The 16,665-nt window shown below is 33.1% G+C and overlaps 1 protein-coding gene across 2 annotated transcripts in view; it reads left to right on the forward strand.

The window, feature by feature from the left end:
* The window catches only part of LOC117162164 (uncharacterized), a 144,352-nt gene that overhangs the window by 1,107 nt on the left and 126,580 nt on the right, over positions 1-16,665 (forward strand). The window contains exon 1 of one of the 2 annotated variants that reach the window (XM_033344034.2): positions 3,877-4,152. The exons of the other annotated variant lie outside the window; for it this stretch is intronic. Within the exon in view, the coding sequence (XP_033199925.2) occupies positions 4,063-4,152 (90 nt within the window). The 5' untranslated portion in view covers positions 3,877-4,062. Of the gene's footprint in view, positions 1-3,876; positions 4,153-16,665 lie in introns of those variants that run through there. 2 annotated transcript variants of the gene reach the window in all.

Raw genomic sequence — 16,665 nt, forward strand, 5'->3', positions numbered from 1 at the left:
ACAAATACTACTATTAATTATAGAATTTACGCTCCAAAAATTAATTTCAACACGTTGTTTGATTTCGTAGCAAAATTCCAGTGAAATGATAGCTTTATTAAAAGATGTAAAAATTAAAGTATGTAAAGATAATGAATGAAATTGTCGATACTATAAAAGACAAAATACATGGAAAGAACACGTAAGGTTTCTTATGTGATCGATTCATAAAGTTCGTAAGTAATTAAATATTTATGTAGAATGTAACGTCAAATATAATTTATGATAAAAGAAGTCTCGTTTTATAGTCTTTGTATTATGCACACTGAATAATGTTCGCGATGCGTCTGGCTCCAAAGGAACGTTTCTATTGAACGTATACGATCTATCATGTGCATAAACATTAGGTAATCCTCGTGTTAAAATTAACTCGGCTCATTTGTCGATGGATAACTAGAATAGCAACAACAATTTAAAACAATCTTATATCTTTATATCTTTCGTTATATCTTTCGTTATATCTTTCGTTAAATATGAAGACGGAAATTAAATCTAATTTCAAGTTTCCTTTTTTCTCTTATAATAATCGGATATTTGGATATTTAATGCGATTGGGATATATAATTGGATATTTAATGCGAATTTATATTTTTATGACCATGTAATTAGAAGACTACAGAATTTGTTTAAATATTACAAAACAAAGATTTATTTAAATATTACGATGAATATTAAGTCAATATTATAAACGCGATCTTAGAATCATAATCGTTAAAAAGATTTTGATGTGATATATAATATAACGGGCATTAAATAAATATTATTTCCTTTGAATTTTGTACATTAAATTCTCGGCAATTCTGTCATTAATATTCTCCATATTCTTACAGATAGTAAGATTCCGATTATTTCGATTCCCAAGTAATAATAATATTACTACTAATATTATCTAATATTATTAATGTTATATTTTCTAATATATTATTATGTTAATATTATATAATATATTATAATATTATCACTAATATTAAAATCAACCGCGGTTCAACACAAATATACTTAATGCTGATTGAATCTAATAAAATTAAAAGTGCTTTTTTCTTTCAAATTTATTCTCTATGCTCGATAAATATTTCGAACCCAAACTCCGAAGAATTCATGAGAATTATTGCGAGAATGCCATATAATCTTCTGGGACATTATTTCTGGCGTGCGAAATTTTTCAATAAGAATGCCGCGAACTTAAATTCAGGATGCCTCTTAAATTTATTGGAAGAGTACTTTGCAAATGGGAGAAACTAAAACCAACGATACTTGAGACGATGCAGTCCAATATATGTAGAATAGCAGATGTTCAAATCTGAGAATAATTTCATACAATAATCGCTTGTTTACTATTTATTGTCAAATGTTTGTTGCACAAAATGTAGACAACGTACGATATTTATTAGGATAAAAGGTGTTAAAGGATAAAAGAAAGAATGTGATGATCAGAATGATCGAAGGGATAAGCTGTAATAACGGGAACGGCAACAAGCTTCCTTTCATATGGGAGAGGAGGTGCGCTTCAGGTGCGTGAAGTTAGGATCGATATTGCAAGCGACTCCCTGGGCCATGACATGCCCCTGCGGCAGCCATCGGCTGCACGCGATCGTGCTAAAATTAAATGATGAAATTCATTCCTCCCCCCCCCCCCGATCCTTCCTATTCACTCATTTTATTTTTCGTCTCATTAACCCTCATCTTTTTCTTGTCTTTCTCTCTTGTTCTCTTTATATTTATTTCCCCCATTCACTCCTGTCTGCTATTCTTTTTACTTACCATCTCTTTTCACACACTATATTTATGGCTTTGTTTCTCTTTCGCTTTGCCATCTCCTTTATTTCTGTTCACTTTGGTCTTTCAGTATCCCTACGTTTCTTTCTTCTTCTTTTCGCTCTATTGTCTCACTTCATATTCTTGCTGTTTACTGATTTTTATATCTTCCATTTTGTCATTACTTTTATGCTTCTTTTATTTTAATTTCTACCTTCGTTGATCTCTTTCGTATTCATTTTTTTAACGTTTCATATTTTTTTCGTCATATTCTCCACCGCTATCCCGTCTATTCTTCTTTTTTGCATTGTTTTTCGTCGTTTAAAATTTTTCTGTTTATTACATTTTATATATTTATTAGATTTTTATTTATTTTATGTATTATATAGATCTTATTTATTTCCTCTTTGCTTTTTTTTGTAGCGGAAAGACATTTTCTTCATCCTCCTTCTTTGATTTTTACGTCATCTAGCTTTCTTTTTCGCCATCATTTGAATTACTCCCTTTTACCGTGTTTCGTCATCTGTGTCACGAAGCACACGTGACGTCTTATCAATGACGTAACACGGACCGTATTATTCAGGAAGTAGTGTGCGTCATCGTCCTTGAGGTGATCTGTAATGCAAACGGCCAGGGAATTACGTTTACAAGTGGTGCACGCATCCCCTAACTTCGCTTGTTCATACATAATCAGCTTTTATCGTACAGATTTTAGTTAAAAATAACGTTTAACAAACATTTAGCTATTCTATTAAATGACGAATCTTTAGTAGTGACTGACTTTTTTGAGTATTTAAACAAAATGGAAATATATGAAAGGAATCAGTTACATTTAGTAGAAAAGGATAAAAATAATTAATCTACTAAATAGATTCAAAAATGGAATTTAACTTTTTCAGAAGCATTATAATATTCATAGTACAAAACATTATGTGTAATATTCATAAACGCGCGTGCGTTTGATATTTTACTGACAACACTGACGATTCCTTCAGGTCAAATCAATTAACTCTGCGAAAATGCATCAGTTGCACGCGATATTGCTAAATTTAAACCAGGCAGCTTCTTGCCACCTGCACGTACATTTCTGCGTGACGTACGCTAAAGTCAACTTCATAAATGCAATCATTACGGAAAACGCAATTCAGTTCTACGAAGGATACAACGATATATAACGTATCCTAAAGTGTATAGGCACAAACATAAACGTATTTTATTGTTGTTTACTTCCCGGAATAAGGACTATATCTATTATTATTCCTTCTATCGAATTGCGACTACTTTTGCAACTATAAAAATGGATTTTTGCTCGCTAAACATCGGTCGATTAATCCTATCATAATCCTCGAATTTTTATATTTCAATCTAGCACTCATTTTAGAAAATAAAAAGAAGATGTTTAACATACAATTGAAACGAAAAATCAATAAGACGTTTTTCATATTTCTTCCAAACTGTGAAAAAATATTTTAACATTAGAACAATATAATTTGGTTAAAAATAACTGAATGAGCGTAGCAGGGTTGAACGTTCATCGACCACCGAATTAAATGTTACAATCGTTAAACAGAAAATGACATAATCGACGAGTAATCACAGTCATATCAATCAGCACCGTTAGTAGCGACGAACACTGAAAAATATGTGGAGCACATATGCCCATATGTTTATATTATATATACGGTGTGCGTTAGAGAGTAGAAAATGTCAGACGATTTATCTCTCGAAGAGAAGCTATCGAGGAAGAAAATTGTCAATTGTCAAACGTAAAACGTCGCTCCGTATCGACTATATGCGGCACCGCGACCCGATTCTTAGGCAGCCCTGTCTTCGGTGAACCTCGCACGCGCTCGTGAGTGTTCGGGTACTTCTAGGTGAGTGTCTTCTTCGGCTCGAGTCTCATTGATCTCTCGGATGCGGTTGCGCGCAATGGTCGGCAGACGGCGGTGGTACTCCCGTCGACCAATCAGCTGTCGTGATTCCCTAGCTACGCTCGAGTCTCGTGGTCCTTCGGGCTAGCCGGTCGCCTCTTGTTTTCCATCGTGGGCTTTTCTAACCCGTTCGGTTGTTCGGTGGTGCGGCGCGAGGCGCGTTCTACCAACGCCGCTAAACGTCAAACGTGCTCGGCCGAAAAGACGTGGTAATAAAAAAAAAAAAAATACAACGTGTCGACAACGGCGGTCACGACGCGGACGACAATTAGTAGCGACGTCCTCGGTGACAAGGTTCGAGCGGATCGTACGCCCCCTTCTTGTCGCCGCCGTCACCATGATACCGTACTCCACGTGCTTGTCTTTTGGGGGCCGACACGACGCTCGTCGCTGGGTGGTCCTACACGACGAGTTCTCTCCCTACCCGGTGAGTCGCAGTACGAATACGCACGAGCACGCACGACGTATCACGTTCCTCAACCGAAAAGACGCGCGGCCACCGCCACTCCAAATCTCCTTTTCTCTATCCTCTAGCTAGTGTGATTACAGACAAAGCAGAGGGAAGTTGTGTTTCGGCACATCGTGTTGATGCATACTCACATAACATGTAGTATCAGTACTATATACATGTACACATACTTGCGCACACGTATACACCTTAGTTACGTCTATATACATAACACTGGTTCGATTCGCGTGCGCGACAATGCCTCCGGGTTCGATGAACGTCTTCGATTGCCTCGATTGCCTAGCTTCATTGTGTATAGGCTGCATTTGCGGGATAGATCCGAGCGACTTCTCTCTCTCATCGTCTGCCATATTTGTTGACATTCGATTCGTTCGCGATACATCGTCGTGCGATATACATATCTATATATATGTTTTTTGGAAAGTTATAACTTTTTCGTGAGCGGAAATTAAAAATCAGAAAGCTTGAGACAAAACAATTGCTGAATAGATACACATATGCTTATTTTAGTAAAATTAATTTACTTTTTTTGTGTACAACCGTTTATTTCTTTAAAGGGGTAACGTCATGGTTCCTATCGCCGAATATATTCAATATATTTTATTAAATTGACATTGAATGGAATGGAATTGTTTGTTTTCTAAGGTTGTTTATGCACACATGTATGTAGCAGTACATATATATAACTCTGCAAAAGTGGAAACATATTTTTATATTCTCTATACCCATGACTTCAATTGATGGGAAAAATAATTCACATCTATGACAGAGTTAAAAGGTTGATAGATAGTATTCGAATGTTTGACGTTCGTTAATTTTTTTACGCGTTGACTACTGGATTTGTTGTATTTTACGACATATGCGGAATATCGATTCAGTATGTGCGTATTACGTATTATGTATTATAGAATTATGTTTTTACGCTCAACGTACAGTTCACGATAGGCAATCTATGAGCAAAGCATACGAAGAATTGCTCCATAATCTGTACCGATCGCGTGTTTTATGTTTCTTATAATGTTCTCAACTCGCTTAATGTTAAACATGATTTTGTTTTTTGTTACAAGTTATAGGCGAGGTATAGATGGTTTACCGGAATATGCTTATGATTATTCATCTGTTCCTTAGAAATCAGATTTTTGAATTGAAGCAATAGAAAAATAATTATCAATAAATAAGAAATATAAGAAAATCACTTCGTTCAAATGGTAAAGTGAATTAACATATTATTTGCCTTCTAATCTTAATTATATAAGGTATAATGTGTTATATCGTTTACCAGTACACGTATATTTAACGTTAATTTAAAGTTACATATATTTAAAGAACAACTTATCATCACTTATCTTCTAATTATAATTACGTTAAACGAGGAATAATATTTTAAAGAAGTAACTTTTATTACCATTAGAGTACCTAATCTTCTAAATAATGTTAATAAAGGAGAATTTGTTAGCTGTTGAAAAATTCTACGAATATTTTGTACCAATATATTATAGAGATAAATATGAATTGAAAAATATAAATATCTTTTGTTTTTTGTGAAACAAGGATTTGTTGAACAAATATTATTAAAAGATCTCTTTACAATTTTTTTATGAATTGAAGATAAAGTGTATACATTTTATTGGATGGTATCATTATGCTTGTAATTTAAAGTATGATTTGTCTTCTCTTATCGGTTCAACTGGACGAAACCATGACAATGGACGGATGATAGAAATAGAGAGGGTCGGAAGTTTCATCAAATGACACGGTAATCAGATAACTTCAACCGTGAATATAACAATGAAATGAGCATGGTCATTGCACGTTATTATAAAATGAAATCGATGCCACTTGCAGATGAGCTGCATCTCTCGTATAGCTTCTCTCGTTTTCATCAATATCGTATTTAGACGTTCCGAGCATTTCAATTTTCAATTATTAAAATGACAAGATCGTTCGAAGCAATTAAATTACAACTCGTCAATGAGTGAGGTAGTTACAACGAAAATATCCAATTTTTATTTCAGCGTTATAAATTTATCGTATTTCCCTGAGTTCAATACTTGAACGTGCTATAATTCTTTATTATTAATTAAAAATTTACTCTATTCTGTGATTTCATTCATTTATAATTAATAAAAACACTAGAATTTTGTTTTACAATTTAGTTTACTTTAACGCGTAACATAATATTTATTTCTACAAAATAATGAGAAGTATAAAATTAGCCAGAAGTTTCTACTTCCCTTCCATTTTTCTATCAATGGTAACAATTCTTTTAACCTTGAAATTCTATACTGGATATCACATTCCCCACCTGTTCCCCTCTATTTTAACTTCATCTAACAGTTGATAGCTCTTTGATATTAATTTTTCCTTGATAATTTTCCAATGCGGAAGAACGAAGATTATTCAGTAGCATGCCCGACTTCATTTGAAGTATTATATTGATATTATAAATACAATATTATATTAATAACATTGTTTTTCAATCATGTAAACCCTATACTTACTTATTTTCATAGTTAGATTATTCAGTTCGTTAGTTACAGTGTTACTATTTTTTTGTACGTATAACATTGCAAAACTAACAAGTCAAAGAATGATGTAGTAATTCTATTTTAAACTAAAACATTACGTCACTCAATAGTTCGTATTCAATATACAATAGAAATAAATATACAATACGATATAGCCGTTTTATGTTGAAATATCGTAGTACGAATAGCGAATATACTTCGAGTTAGTTTATAATGAAAGAAGATTTGAATCTCTTTATAAAAATGAAAACTACTGTCGTTTCGTCGTGAGAGCCGAAAAATAATTTGGAACGAGCAACAATGTATGCACAGAAGTGCATGCAAAATGCATCGTAAGCGTAAATGCGTTTTTAGGAGTTTGCAAAAAAGTTGATTACGCACTGTTGAGCAGAATACGTGTCCGTCCTTTGAACACTCGGTCAGATAGCTCGAAGGGTTGCTATAAACGAATTATTTTAAGGTGATTGTTGTTCACGGTTGACATTTTGTTGCGCTATTACTATAGTCGATTGAACTTTCATTAAATTATATACATAGTTGGATTCTTTGTTTTCTGCGGATTAAATCAGTTTTTCAAGAGGAATAATTACATTATAGTTAATAATTAAACTTGTATCACGAATTTACGAGTTTAATATATTCCTTAATATGGAAATTACTTTGTGTGCGCTTTACAGGGTTTTGTTCGTTTTAATGGGATAAAATAGGAAACCACCTCTATTGTAACTCTTAATTTAATTTCAAAAGCTAAATTTTTAATTAATTTTGTTTCAATGGAAATAAATCGAAAAAATGGGATTTTTTGTTCTTTTACATTAATCTTTTAAATTAAAATCAGGTAAGCTGGAAGATCCTTTGTTTAAATAAACTAAACTACATAATAAGGGCGCCTTTATGGTTCGTTCACACACGTTCTTCTGCCCCCTTTATTTTTCATTATATCGATCAATAAATACTTCCTTGTATCTTTCTATTTATATAATAACCTATGCACGTTGTCCCATTAACGGGACGTTTGTCAGAAGAATCTAATTATGTAACAGTTTGTTCAAATTATCTTCTTTTTTCTTTTTTAATAAAACTTCATTTTCTTTCTTCATAGCCCCAAAAAGAATAAGAAAAAGGATCAATCAAATATTAATGATACGAGTATACTTATCGTTAGAGGTATACGTACTATTAAATAATAGAAAAATTTTGAAATAATATTCAATATTGTTACAAATTAGAGATAGATTATCTATTTTTTCACGCATTTTCAAAGTATTTTTTAAATGTCAATAAAAATTGATTTCAGCCTTTATTACATTTATTCCACAAAAAACTTCATGGCCTCAGTTAAAACGAAGATAAAGCTGTTTCGATATTTTGCGATAGAAAAACTAACTTGCAGGCATTTAACAGTTTATTCTCTGATTAAAAATCAGCAAACACTGGTTTATTTTCGTATAGCTTTTGTGAGAAAAGAATCATTCTACGTGAAAAATCATTCTGTTCCATACGATGTGCATATTTCTCGTATAGGCAATTTTTCTGTTAATCTTCTGGCAATCTTTTATTCGCTTTTGTTAATCTATTGATGATATTTTTAATAGACTTTTGAAAACTTTATTTTTTAATTCAAATTCAAATTTTTTAATTAACTTTTAATATCCATTTTCAATGTCTAAATAATAAGTTTTATTATCTTTGTCGTAATGAAAATTAAAGTCAGGAAAAATTACATACTAAATTGTAAAATAAAATCATGATTATTAAACGATTACGTTAAACGTAATATTTAAAACTTTCCTGAAACACGTTGGAAACATAGGTATTTAGAACACGAAGTAAATTCACGAATAAACTAAATTAACATAAATTTACTGGGTTGTTTGCCAGACAATGATTCAGCGAATTGACCTGAAAATTCTGAAATCACGGAACATCTCTTCCTTTTCATTTGTATCAACGTGACGCACGAATATAATTTCTACAAAAAAAAACGATCCGTTTCTCATCTAATTTTGTAAGCCGTTTGTTTTCGTAGATTCGTTATCTACCACCTGATCGTAAATTAAAATATGCCCGAAAACATTTTGTAACTTTGTTCCCTTTACACTATCTGGGACACTAATACATGCTATTTCACAGTTATAAAAATGTGTATAAAAACGTGCACGATTGTAACATTTAAAGGAAAAAGAAAAAGCAACAATTTTAGGTACTTACAACTTAATCGAGTTTTCTGAGTAGTCAGAGTTCTTTTATTTTGAATTTTATTGAAATACCTAAAATGCAGCTTCTTTTTTATTGTAACTATTAGTAGTTACTAGAATAAAGTTACCGTATTACTATAATTCACATGGAAATATGCAAATGGATTTTTATGTTCTTTTGTTTCACTTATATATTACTTAGCACAGAAACTTTCGCTGTCAATTTAACGAGTTCCAAAAGATTTCTCCTTCTGATCGGACTTCCTTACCCAAATTGGCTATTCTTATTCTTTCTAATAACGTTTCTTTAGAATTTGTAACAATCAGTTTGCAATTTCTCTCATTAGAAAAGATATATACTAACAATCAGCATTTTGTGACATTTCTTCAACACATCCAATGCGACAGGATTTCTAACGATTCTTGTTCTATCTTCTGTGACGAAAAGAATCAAAGAAAATTGTTGTTTACTTGGTTTTAGTTAAAAATGTAACTCGAACGCGCGACGTTAGATTGTTGAGAAATATTAAAACTAAAATGACGTTATAGATTTTATCAATATCGTTATTGAACATATTAAGTATTCATTATTTGAAATCAGATTAGATAAATTTCCAGCTAAATTGCTTGAATTCAAGTTTTATTTGAACAAAGTTTAAGATTCAATCTTGGAAAGTTACCCCTCGGATAAGAAGCAGAAACGAAATCGAAAGATCTGTAACACCTGTTTCAATGTCGCTACAACGCTGCTTTTGTTTCGTTCTATTCTAGCTGCGTTGTTAAAGAAATCTCTATTCCGGAGCTGTTCCATTTTTCTTGTCGTGGATTTAAAAGTCCTGTGCCTATGTCCGTACCCGACGAAACAGTGTCGCGTTGTTCTATTCCCCTTTTTATCGATTTGCAGCTCACAGGAAGTTCCATCCGAAAGGGTGAGCGAATAAAGCCTCGCGGTACTTGTCGTTGGCTTTATCTAAATAGAATTTTCGGTACATGTCTCAATAAAGCGCGATGCTACCGAAGAATATGATTCTCCAACGAGCACGTGCATCACATAGCCAATTTTCATAGTCAATCTCCTTTTCTTATTGATTGCCTTTTTATTTTTAACTTGAAATTGCATCCCTTTGTACTGCTTAAAGGAAATCTGGCCGAGGTTGATTGAAACTTTCAAATCGGTGCTAAATGCTTCTTCTTCTGCAATTTTTCAAATATGTAATTAATGATAATACTAATATGTCTTGCTTTTATATAAACTAATAAACCGGGAGAATAATATCTGATCCTATTTTGTTTAATTGTGCCAGAAGTAGAAGTTGTCTCGTGCAAACGAGCTTATTATACATTTATTATTCAAGTAAAGTCATTGAAACGAGGAGAATTTTGAAAGCGTATGCTATTACGTTGTAGAATCTGGATTTATTGTTCATAACTGAAACACAGTGTTTAACGCTCTAGATTATTCGTTATTTCGATAAAAATCGTTAACTACAATGAAAAATTATTGCAAGATAATTTATTTGGCCTTAACATAAAATTGGGTTGCTTTTAAAATAAAAATAGCAAATTGGCCGAAATGACTTACTATTTACTATAGTCTTATTTTCATCTCAATTACAATTTGCCTATGTCTCATAGAAAATATGTTTCGTAGAAAATTATATTATTTAATTCAACATTTTTCAATCGCAAAAATAATTAGTAGCATTATTCTCTGTACATAAACAGAGTTCAATTTGTATTCTGCTCTTTTTTCTTTTTTTGTTAAAATTTCAATAAAAATTTATCCAAACTGTAAGTTTCAAGAACTTCCTCAAGCTTTATAACTTGATGAGATTTTTGCAGTAACAAGCAATAGTAATTAACGCTTTTTAACAACTCTTGTGTGTATCATTTCATTGCAGGCTTCTTTCTTCTTTTATAATCTTAAATCTTTCGCCAGAACTGTCACCATCGTGAAAGATAAAAATTGCATTAGTTAGCCGATGTCGAGGAAGGACTAACGCAGTCTCATCACAGATGGGGTAATGAGTAAAGTTCATTTCTGAAATTGAGACTGAGAAAGGTATCAGTACGCAGGAAAATAGTTTCATCCTGTTGTGATGTAACTCTCGAATTGCTTTTGCGACCTTTTCGTTTCACCGTTTGACAATTCACCGATTTGCTGTTTCCAACAAATCCTTTTCCCTTAAAGAGATATATACATATATGTATGTATATATACACACACACACACACACACATACACACATATATTGGATTGACTAGAGGGTAATGTCAGACTTTTTGGTATGAAACTATACCAAGAGTTAATGAAAATGATCTTCAACGTTGAATTTCTATATTCCTAACATTTCAGTCAACTCTTGTGCATTAATGTGGATTATTTTCTACTACTACTAGACTGTAAATTTGATCCTTATCGATCTCGACAGTCGTTTACCATCGATAAGATCAAAATCTCCATCATCTTTGTGAACTATCTTTGCAGCATTTTTTCATTCCTACACCACGTACATCTTTTGTGCTGTTTATACAGTATTTTTACCTTTGAAATTATATGACCTATGAAATTATAACTCACAATTGCGAAATACGAAAATACGTCTTCTTGCTGTTCATCTTCGAGTCAAAGTAAACATTAAAAAAATGTAAACAAATATAATGAATTATTTTTTAAATTGCACAAAATTTGGGATGTCAGGTTATAGATCGTACGGACGTTATACAGCTTATCGATAGACTGTTGCTTTCGCAAGTAGAACGACAGAAATGAATGTTTAGTGAAGAATTCGACATTACTTATACGTATTGGCCAATCTATAATAATATGTACATGTTTATGTGATGAACGATTGAATAATAATGAACACGTGAACAGACATAATTAAGTAATTAATAATACGTAATTGATTTGACGTATCTCAGGGACAAGGAAACATTAATTAAGAAACTAATTTTCACTTCGATTTCTATTTCGATATACAACGATGACAAATGAAAACTGTAAATGAAATTATTTGGCAATCAGGTAGAAAAGATGTTGTTTAGAAACGGAAAGACAAGCCGATTGACCACAGTCGTGTCCCGTTTGCGCTAAATTAATTTTCCTGACTTAACTGGTTATCTCCGAGTTTGATATAGCTGAATTATAGCTCGTTTATTGTTCATGGCGCTCGATGCTCGCACGATGAAATCTGGGGAATGTTTGTTGGCAGGGCAAGTTCGTTTATCAATGCCAAGATCAAAGGGATTCAGTACGTTTCTGTGATCGTTGACTAAACTTATTGGTGAAATGCAATTGCTTTAGCTTACCTTGTCACGAAACAACCTCGTATAGACCCCTTCCCGAGAGATAGGGAGCGCGAGAGAGAGAAAGAGATTGAATCGAGCGTGTAGATATTTTGATTAGTCTATATATCGCGAAAGAAAATGCGTTTCAACATCTCCTATAATCACTTTTGTTTCACAAGGAATTTGAAATTTCAAATTCGTTGCGTGGTTTTAATAAAATTGCAATTTCATACGAGAGATCTTTGCATTGGAGAAAAAAGATTATCTCGTCGTTGACTAATGCTTCGTCGAAATTTTTCAAGCGAACATAGCTTTCGATAATCGCGTTTTATAACGCATTGCTTTGTTCTATTATATCGTTATAAGTTTCCCATTATATGGTAGTATACTACCTCTTTGAAGTGAACTGTTTTATAACAAAAGTCGTCCAATGATAGTAAGAAGTCATTGTTATTCAATGTTAGAACCACGTGCGAAAATAAGGACTTTTAAGATATTGAAACGATCGCATAATGAAGATCTTCATCTACTTCAGAGACCTGGATTCTTGAGGCTATTCTCAACTATTGCTTTCAAAAGTATCTCTATTATTTGAATTCTTCTCGAACATCATATTAAATTCTACTATTTAAACACCCTTACAATTTCATATTGATCCATTGTAAATGAGATCATGAGATATAAGAAATGATTTTTTCTCCCTGCCAGGTTAACGTTTTAATCGTTTTAACGTTTTAATACCTGAGCAGTAAACATTTATTTTAAACACGTGGATGAAATATTTAACTACGAATTCATTTCATTCGAATGAATATAGTAGAAAAATTAATAATAATTTTGTTGTGTAATACATAATACATCTAAAGTATATATATATAAAGAACTAATGAAGGAATCTTCATAGTGACTAGACACGGCTTTTCATGTATTCATAGGAAATTTGAAAGTGCAAAATCGCCAAGATTGCATATAGTATGAAAAAGTGCAGGAAATATCCAAAATACAGTGGTGTCTATAGTATTTGGCAGATAAAACAATTTCCTACCAAGATTCTACTTTCTTAATTATATCCTGGAAAATATGGGTGTGCATAAAAATTCGCGCTATTCTGATAACGATCCAGAACACGGATCAATGTTTTCCTTCGCTTAAAAATTCGTTCATTGCCGAACACAACACAGGACACCGTGCGTGCTATAGGAATAACGGAAATAGTTGGAATATAATCTCGGTGGGTAATTTCGAAACGACAAGCTCCTCGGTATGCCGTAGGATTGTTTAATCAAGATGCAAGGGAAAAGAGGCGAAGGACACCATCTTTGAAGGAGAAATATTTTCACGATCGAAGGGCTTGCCTTGCAATTTCTTTTGGTCCCTCTCATCGCGGTGCCGTTCCTTCTCCATCGTGGACTGTCCGAACGCTCCGGTCGGGTGATTAAAAACGAAGCTAATAAATTGATTTAAAGCGCTTTCAAGATGGCGTCTTTGATAGCAAATCATGAGACGAGGAGGAAATGGGAAAGTAGCATCCTTCCATCCTGAATCGTCTCGAAGACGTTTTAACGAGACTTCCAGCATGACTACCACTTTCCTCTCTTGTCTTCTTCTCTTTCTCCTCTTTGACAACTGGTCTCCCGTCGTTTTCGTTAAAACGTACCGCGATCGAAGAAATCTATCATTTATTGGTTTCTCGTCGGAGTTGTTTATCACGGATTTCTTGCTAATGGTCCTCGTTATACTCGTTACTGTTACGGAATCTTTATGTGCGAGTAATAATACAAGGGTCTTATAATAAGAAACGACCCTTGTCAAATTCTTCCGTCTCCGCTAGCGTCTCCTATGAAGCTTTAACCGCGTGTATTTTTATTTGTCGGAACATTGTACATTTAATCATAATAATTCGCGAAATGATGTAACGTACTTTTTCAACGACTAGTTTTACTATTGCAGATTTATTGGTTTGTTTTGAAATAATACGGGAAACTATTGGTTCGATGGAAATAGTATCTGCGTGGAAAAATTATGCGATTGAAACAAATACGATAACCGCACAACGTATTTTAGACTTTTACGAATTAATAAATAATTAAAAATTCGTAACATACAAAAAATGTTAAATTTAATCTAAACCAGCGCTTTTTAAACTTTTTCTACTCGCGATCGCATTTTGTCTGGGAAAATTGTACGCGACCACAATTATATACATGAGAAGGTACATAAAATAAATATACAAACAAAACGTTAATCGATAATAAATCAAAGAAGTTTAGTTCTTAACAATTCTTCGCTATATTTATAGTTTTATTACTTATTACTATTTATTAAGCTAAAAGCAACGGATATCGATGAGACAAACGAGCTAATTTATTTTTCCACAAAGAATTAAATATTGGTTGAATATTTGATATGACAGAGTATCTTCAACGTTTTTCAAAATTGATGGATATTTTGATTTTACAATCGTCAATGACGAAAACGTCGTTTTGCTATAGATACGTAGTATAAAAGGTTATAAGGCTATTCTGTCCTAATTCCAGTAAAGTAAAAACCTATTTACATGATTTTTTAAAAAGCCGATGTTTTATATCTATGTCGATTAATGGCTCAGTGAATTTTTCATGATCCTTTGATGACAGATGAGCGACATTTTTCATTTCACTGGTGTATGGTAGTCGCAAAAATTGTCAAGATCTTGTAATTTTTTTACGCGATTTATAGTTTAAAAAGCTCCTGATTTAAACTATAACAAAATAAATATGCTCGTGAGTTTTATATGGATTTAGGATCGGTGTCGCAATGTATTCTCGGTGTCTAGAGTTGCAGAATTTCATCAGATACCCATGTACGCCTCACGGTTATCACCTATTTAAGGTATACTTACCTGCTCATATCACGGATCACTGACGTCCACCACAGGTTTTTAATTGACCAGCTGATCAACCGTGCCAAATGACCCATGATATGAGCACGAGTATCTACCTTAAATAGGTGGCAAGCGTAAGGCGCAAATTACCATCAGTGGGTCCTTAGAACGGTGACAAAGCTAGATGTGATATTGATATAAAAAAAGAGATATTTTTTTCAACGATACACATTGAATATTTAACAATCTAAACTGAATCTAGTAGGAAATTGGAAAGTTAGGAATAAAGTAAAGGAATAATAATCCCGGAATCGGAGAAACTCGCTTGAGATGATTTATGAGTTAAAATAAAGTTTGACACTTCAAGAAGATAAAAAAAGATCGTTTCTATTAAACTTAGTTTTTTTTGTTTAGTTCTGTCGTAACCTATTTGTGCTATACTTACGTTACTTTCATTGTGCATATCGTCTAGGTGTTAATATAATATTGGAAGTATCTTGTCGTTATGTATAATGTGTAAAAAAACAACTTTCAAAAGTGTACAATTTTTGTTTAGAGAAGTTGTTTCTTGGCTATTAATTCTATTTCTATATCTTACGTCTTTAATACTGAAGGTGCAAAATACAAAATAGGAAGTGAAACAAAGCAAGTGTTTTTATAACTACGAAAATGTATGTAAATTATATATATATTAGTACATTATATATTTATTAATACAAAAAAAATGTATTAAAACGATTGATTAGCTGCATTCGTGTCTTCTTAAAGGTTTCAAGAAATTGACAGAACGTTTTCACTGGCTGAAACCACTTACGAACGTATCGTGAACGCATGTTTGTTCGTATTCAGCGTAGACCGTAGGTGTTCCGAAACGAGTTTACGTGACGATACCATTTGCTGCTAATGCATGTTTAGGCTTTGTGGTACGTTACCCTGTAAGGAAGCTGCAGGGGTGCCGTACAACGAGGATATCGGAATTCATACAGTTACGGACCGAACAAGGTTGAGAAGGTGGACAAAGAGAAGACAATAGGAGCGAGGGAGATAATCAATGGCATAGTCCATGGGGTGGAGCGGAGTGATGGGCGAGAATCATGAGGGTGCCACTTATGTCGTCGATCGACATCGCCGTCATGTTACTATATCAAATGCTTACATTGGTTCCGCTTCAAGTGTATACAACGAGATCCAAAAATGAGAATACATCTTGATGGCGCGTAATTTATTGTAAAATCTCTTACGCGTATGTCGTATAAATTAAAAGTTGATTGTAAGCGTTAAAGCGTTGGCATTTTGTTTTATTGAAGTTCAGTTTTTTATATATATTGTATTTACCTTTGAATCTATAGTCCAACGTATTTGCTATTATTTTATGACATATATGTTTCATCTTTTCAATTATAAAACGGTTAATAAAAACACATCGCTGGAAGTTTCACGGGCAACGGAATATCCGTTCCTCGAACTAGACGAAGCGTAACGAGATCCGTAGAAAAGAGTAGAACACAGATAGATATACGTCGTTCCTTCGCACCATAAACTTTATGGTCGACCTTCTACTTCATACGTCGATATGCTCTCGTGAAATCGA

This window comes from Bombus vancouverensis, chromosome 2, assembly GCF_051014615.1.
Source record: "Bombus vancouverensis nearcticus chromosome 2, iyBomVanc1_principal, whole genome shotgun sequence".
Classification (NCBI taxonomy): Eukaryota; Metazoa; Arthropoda; class Insecta; order Hymenoptera; family Apidae; genus Bombus; species Bombus vancouverensis.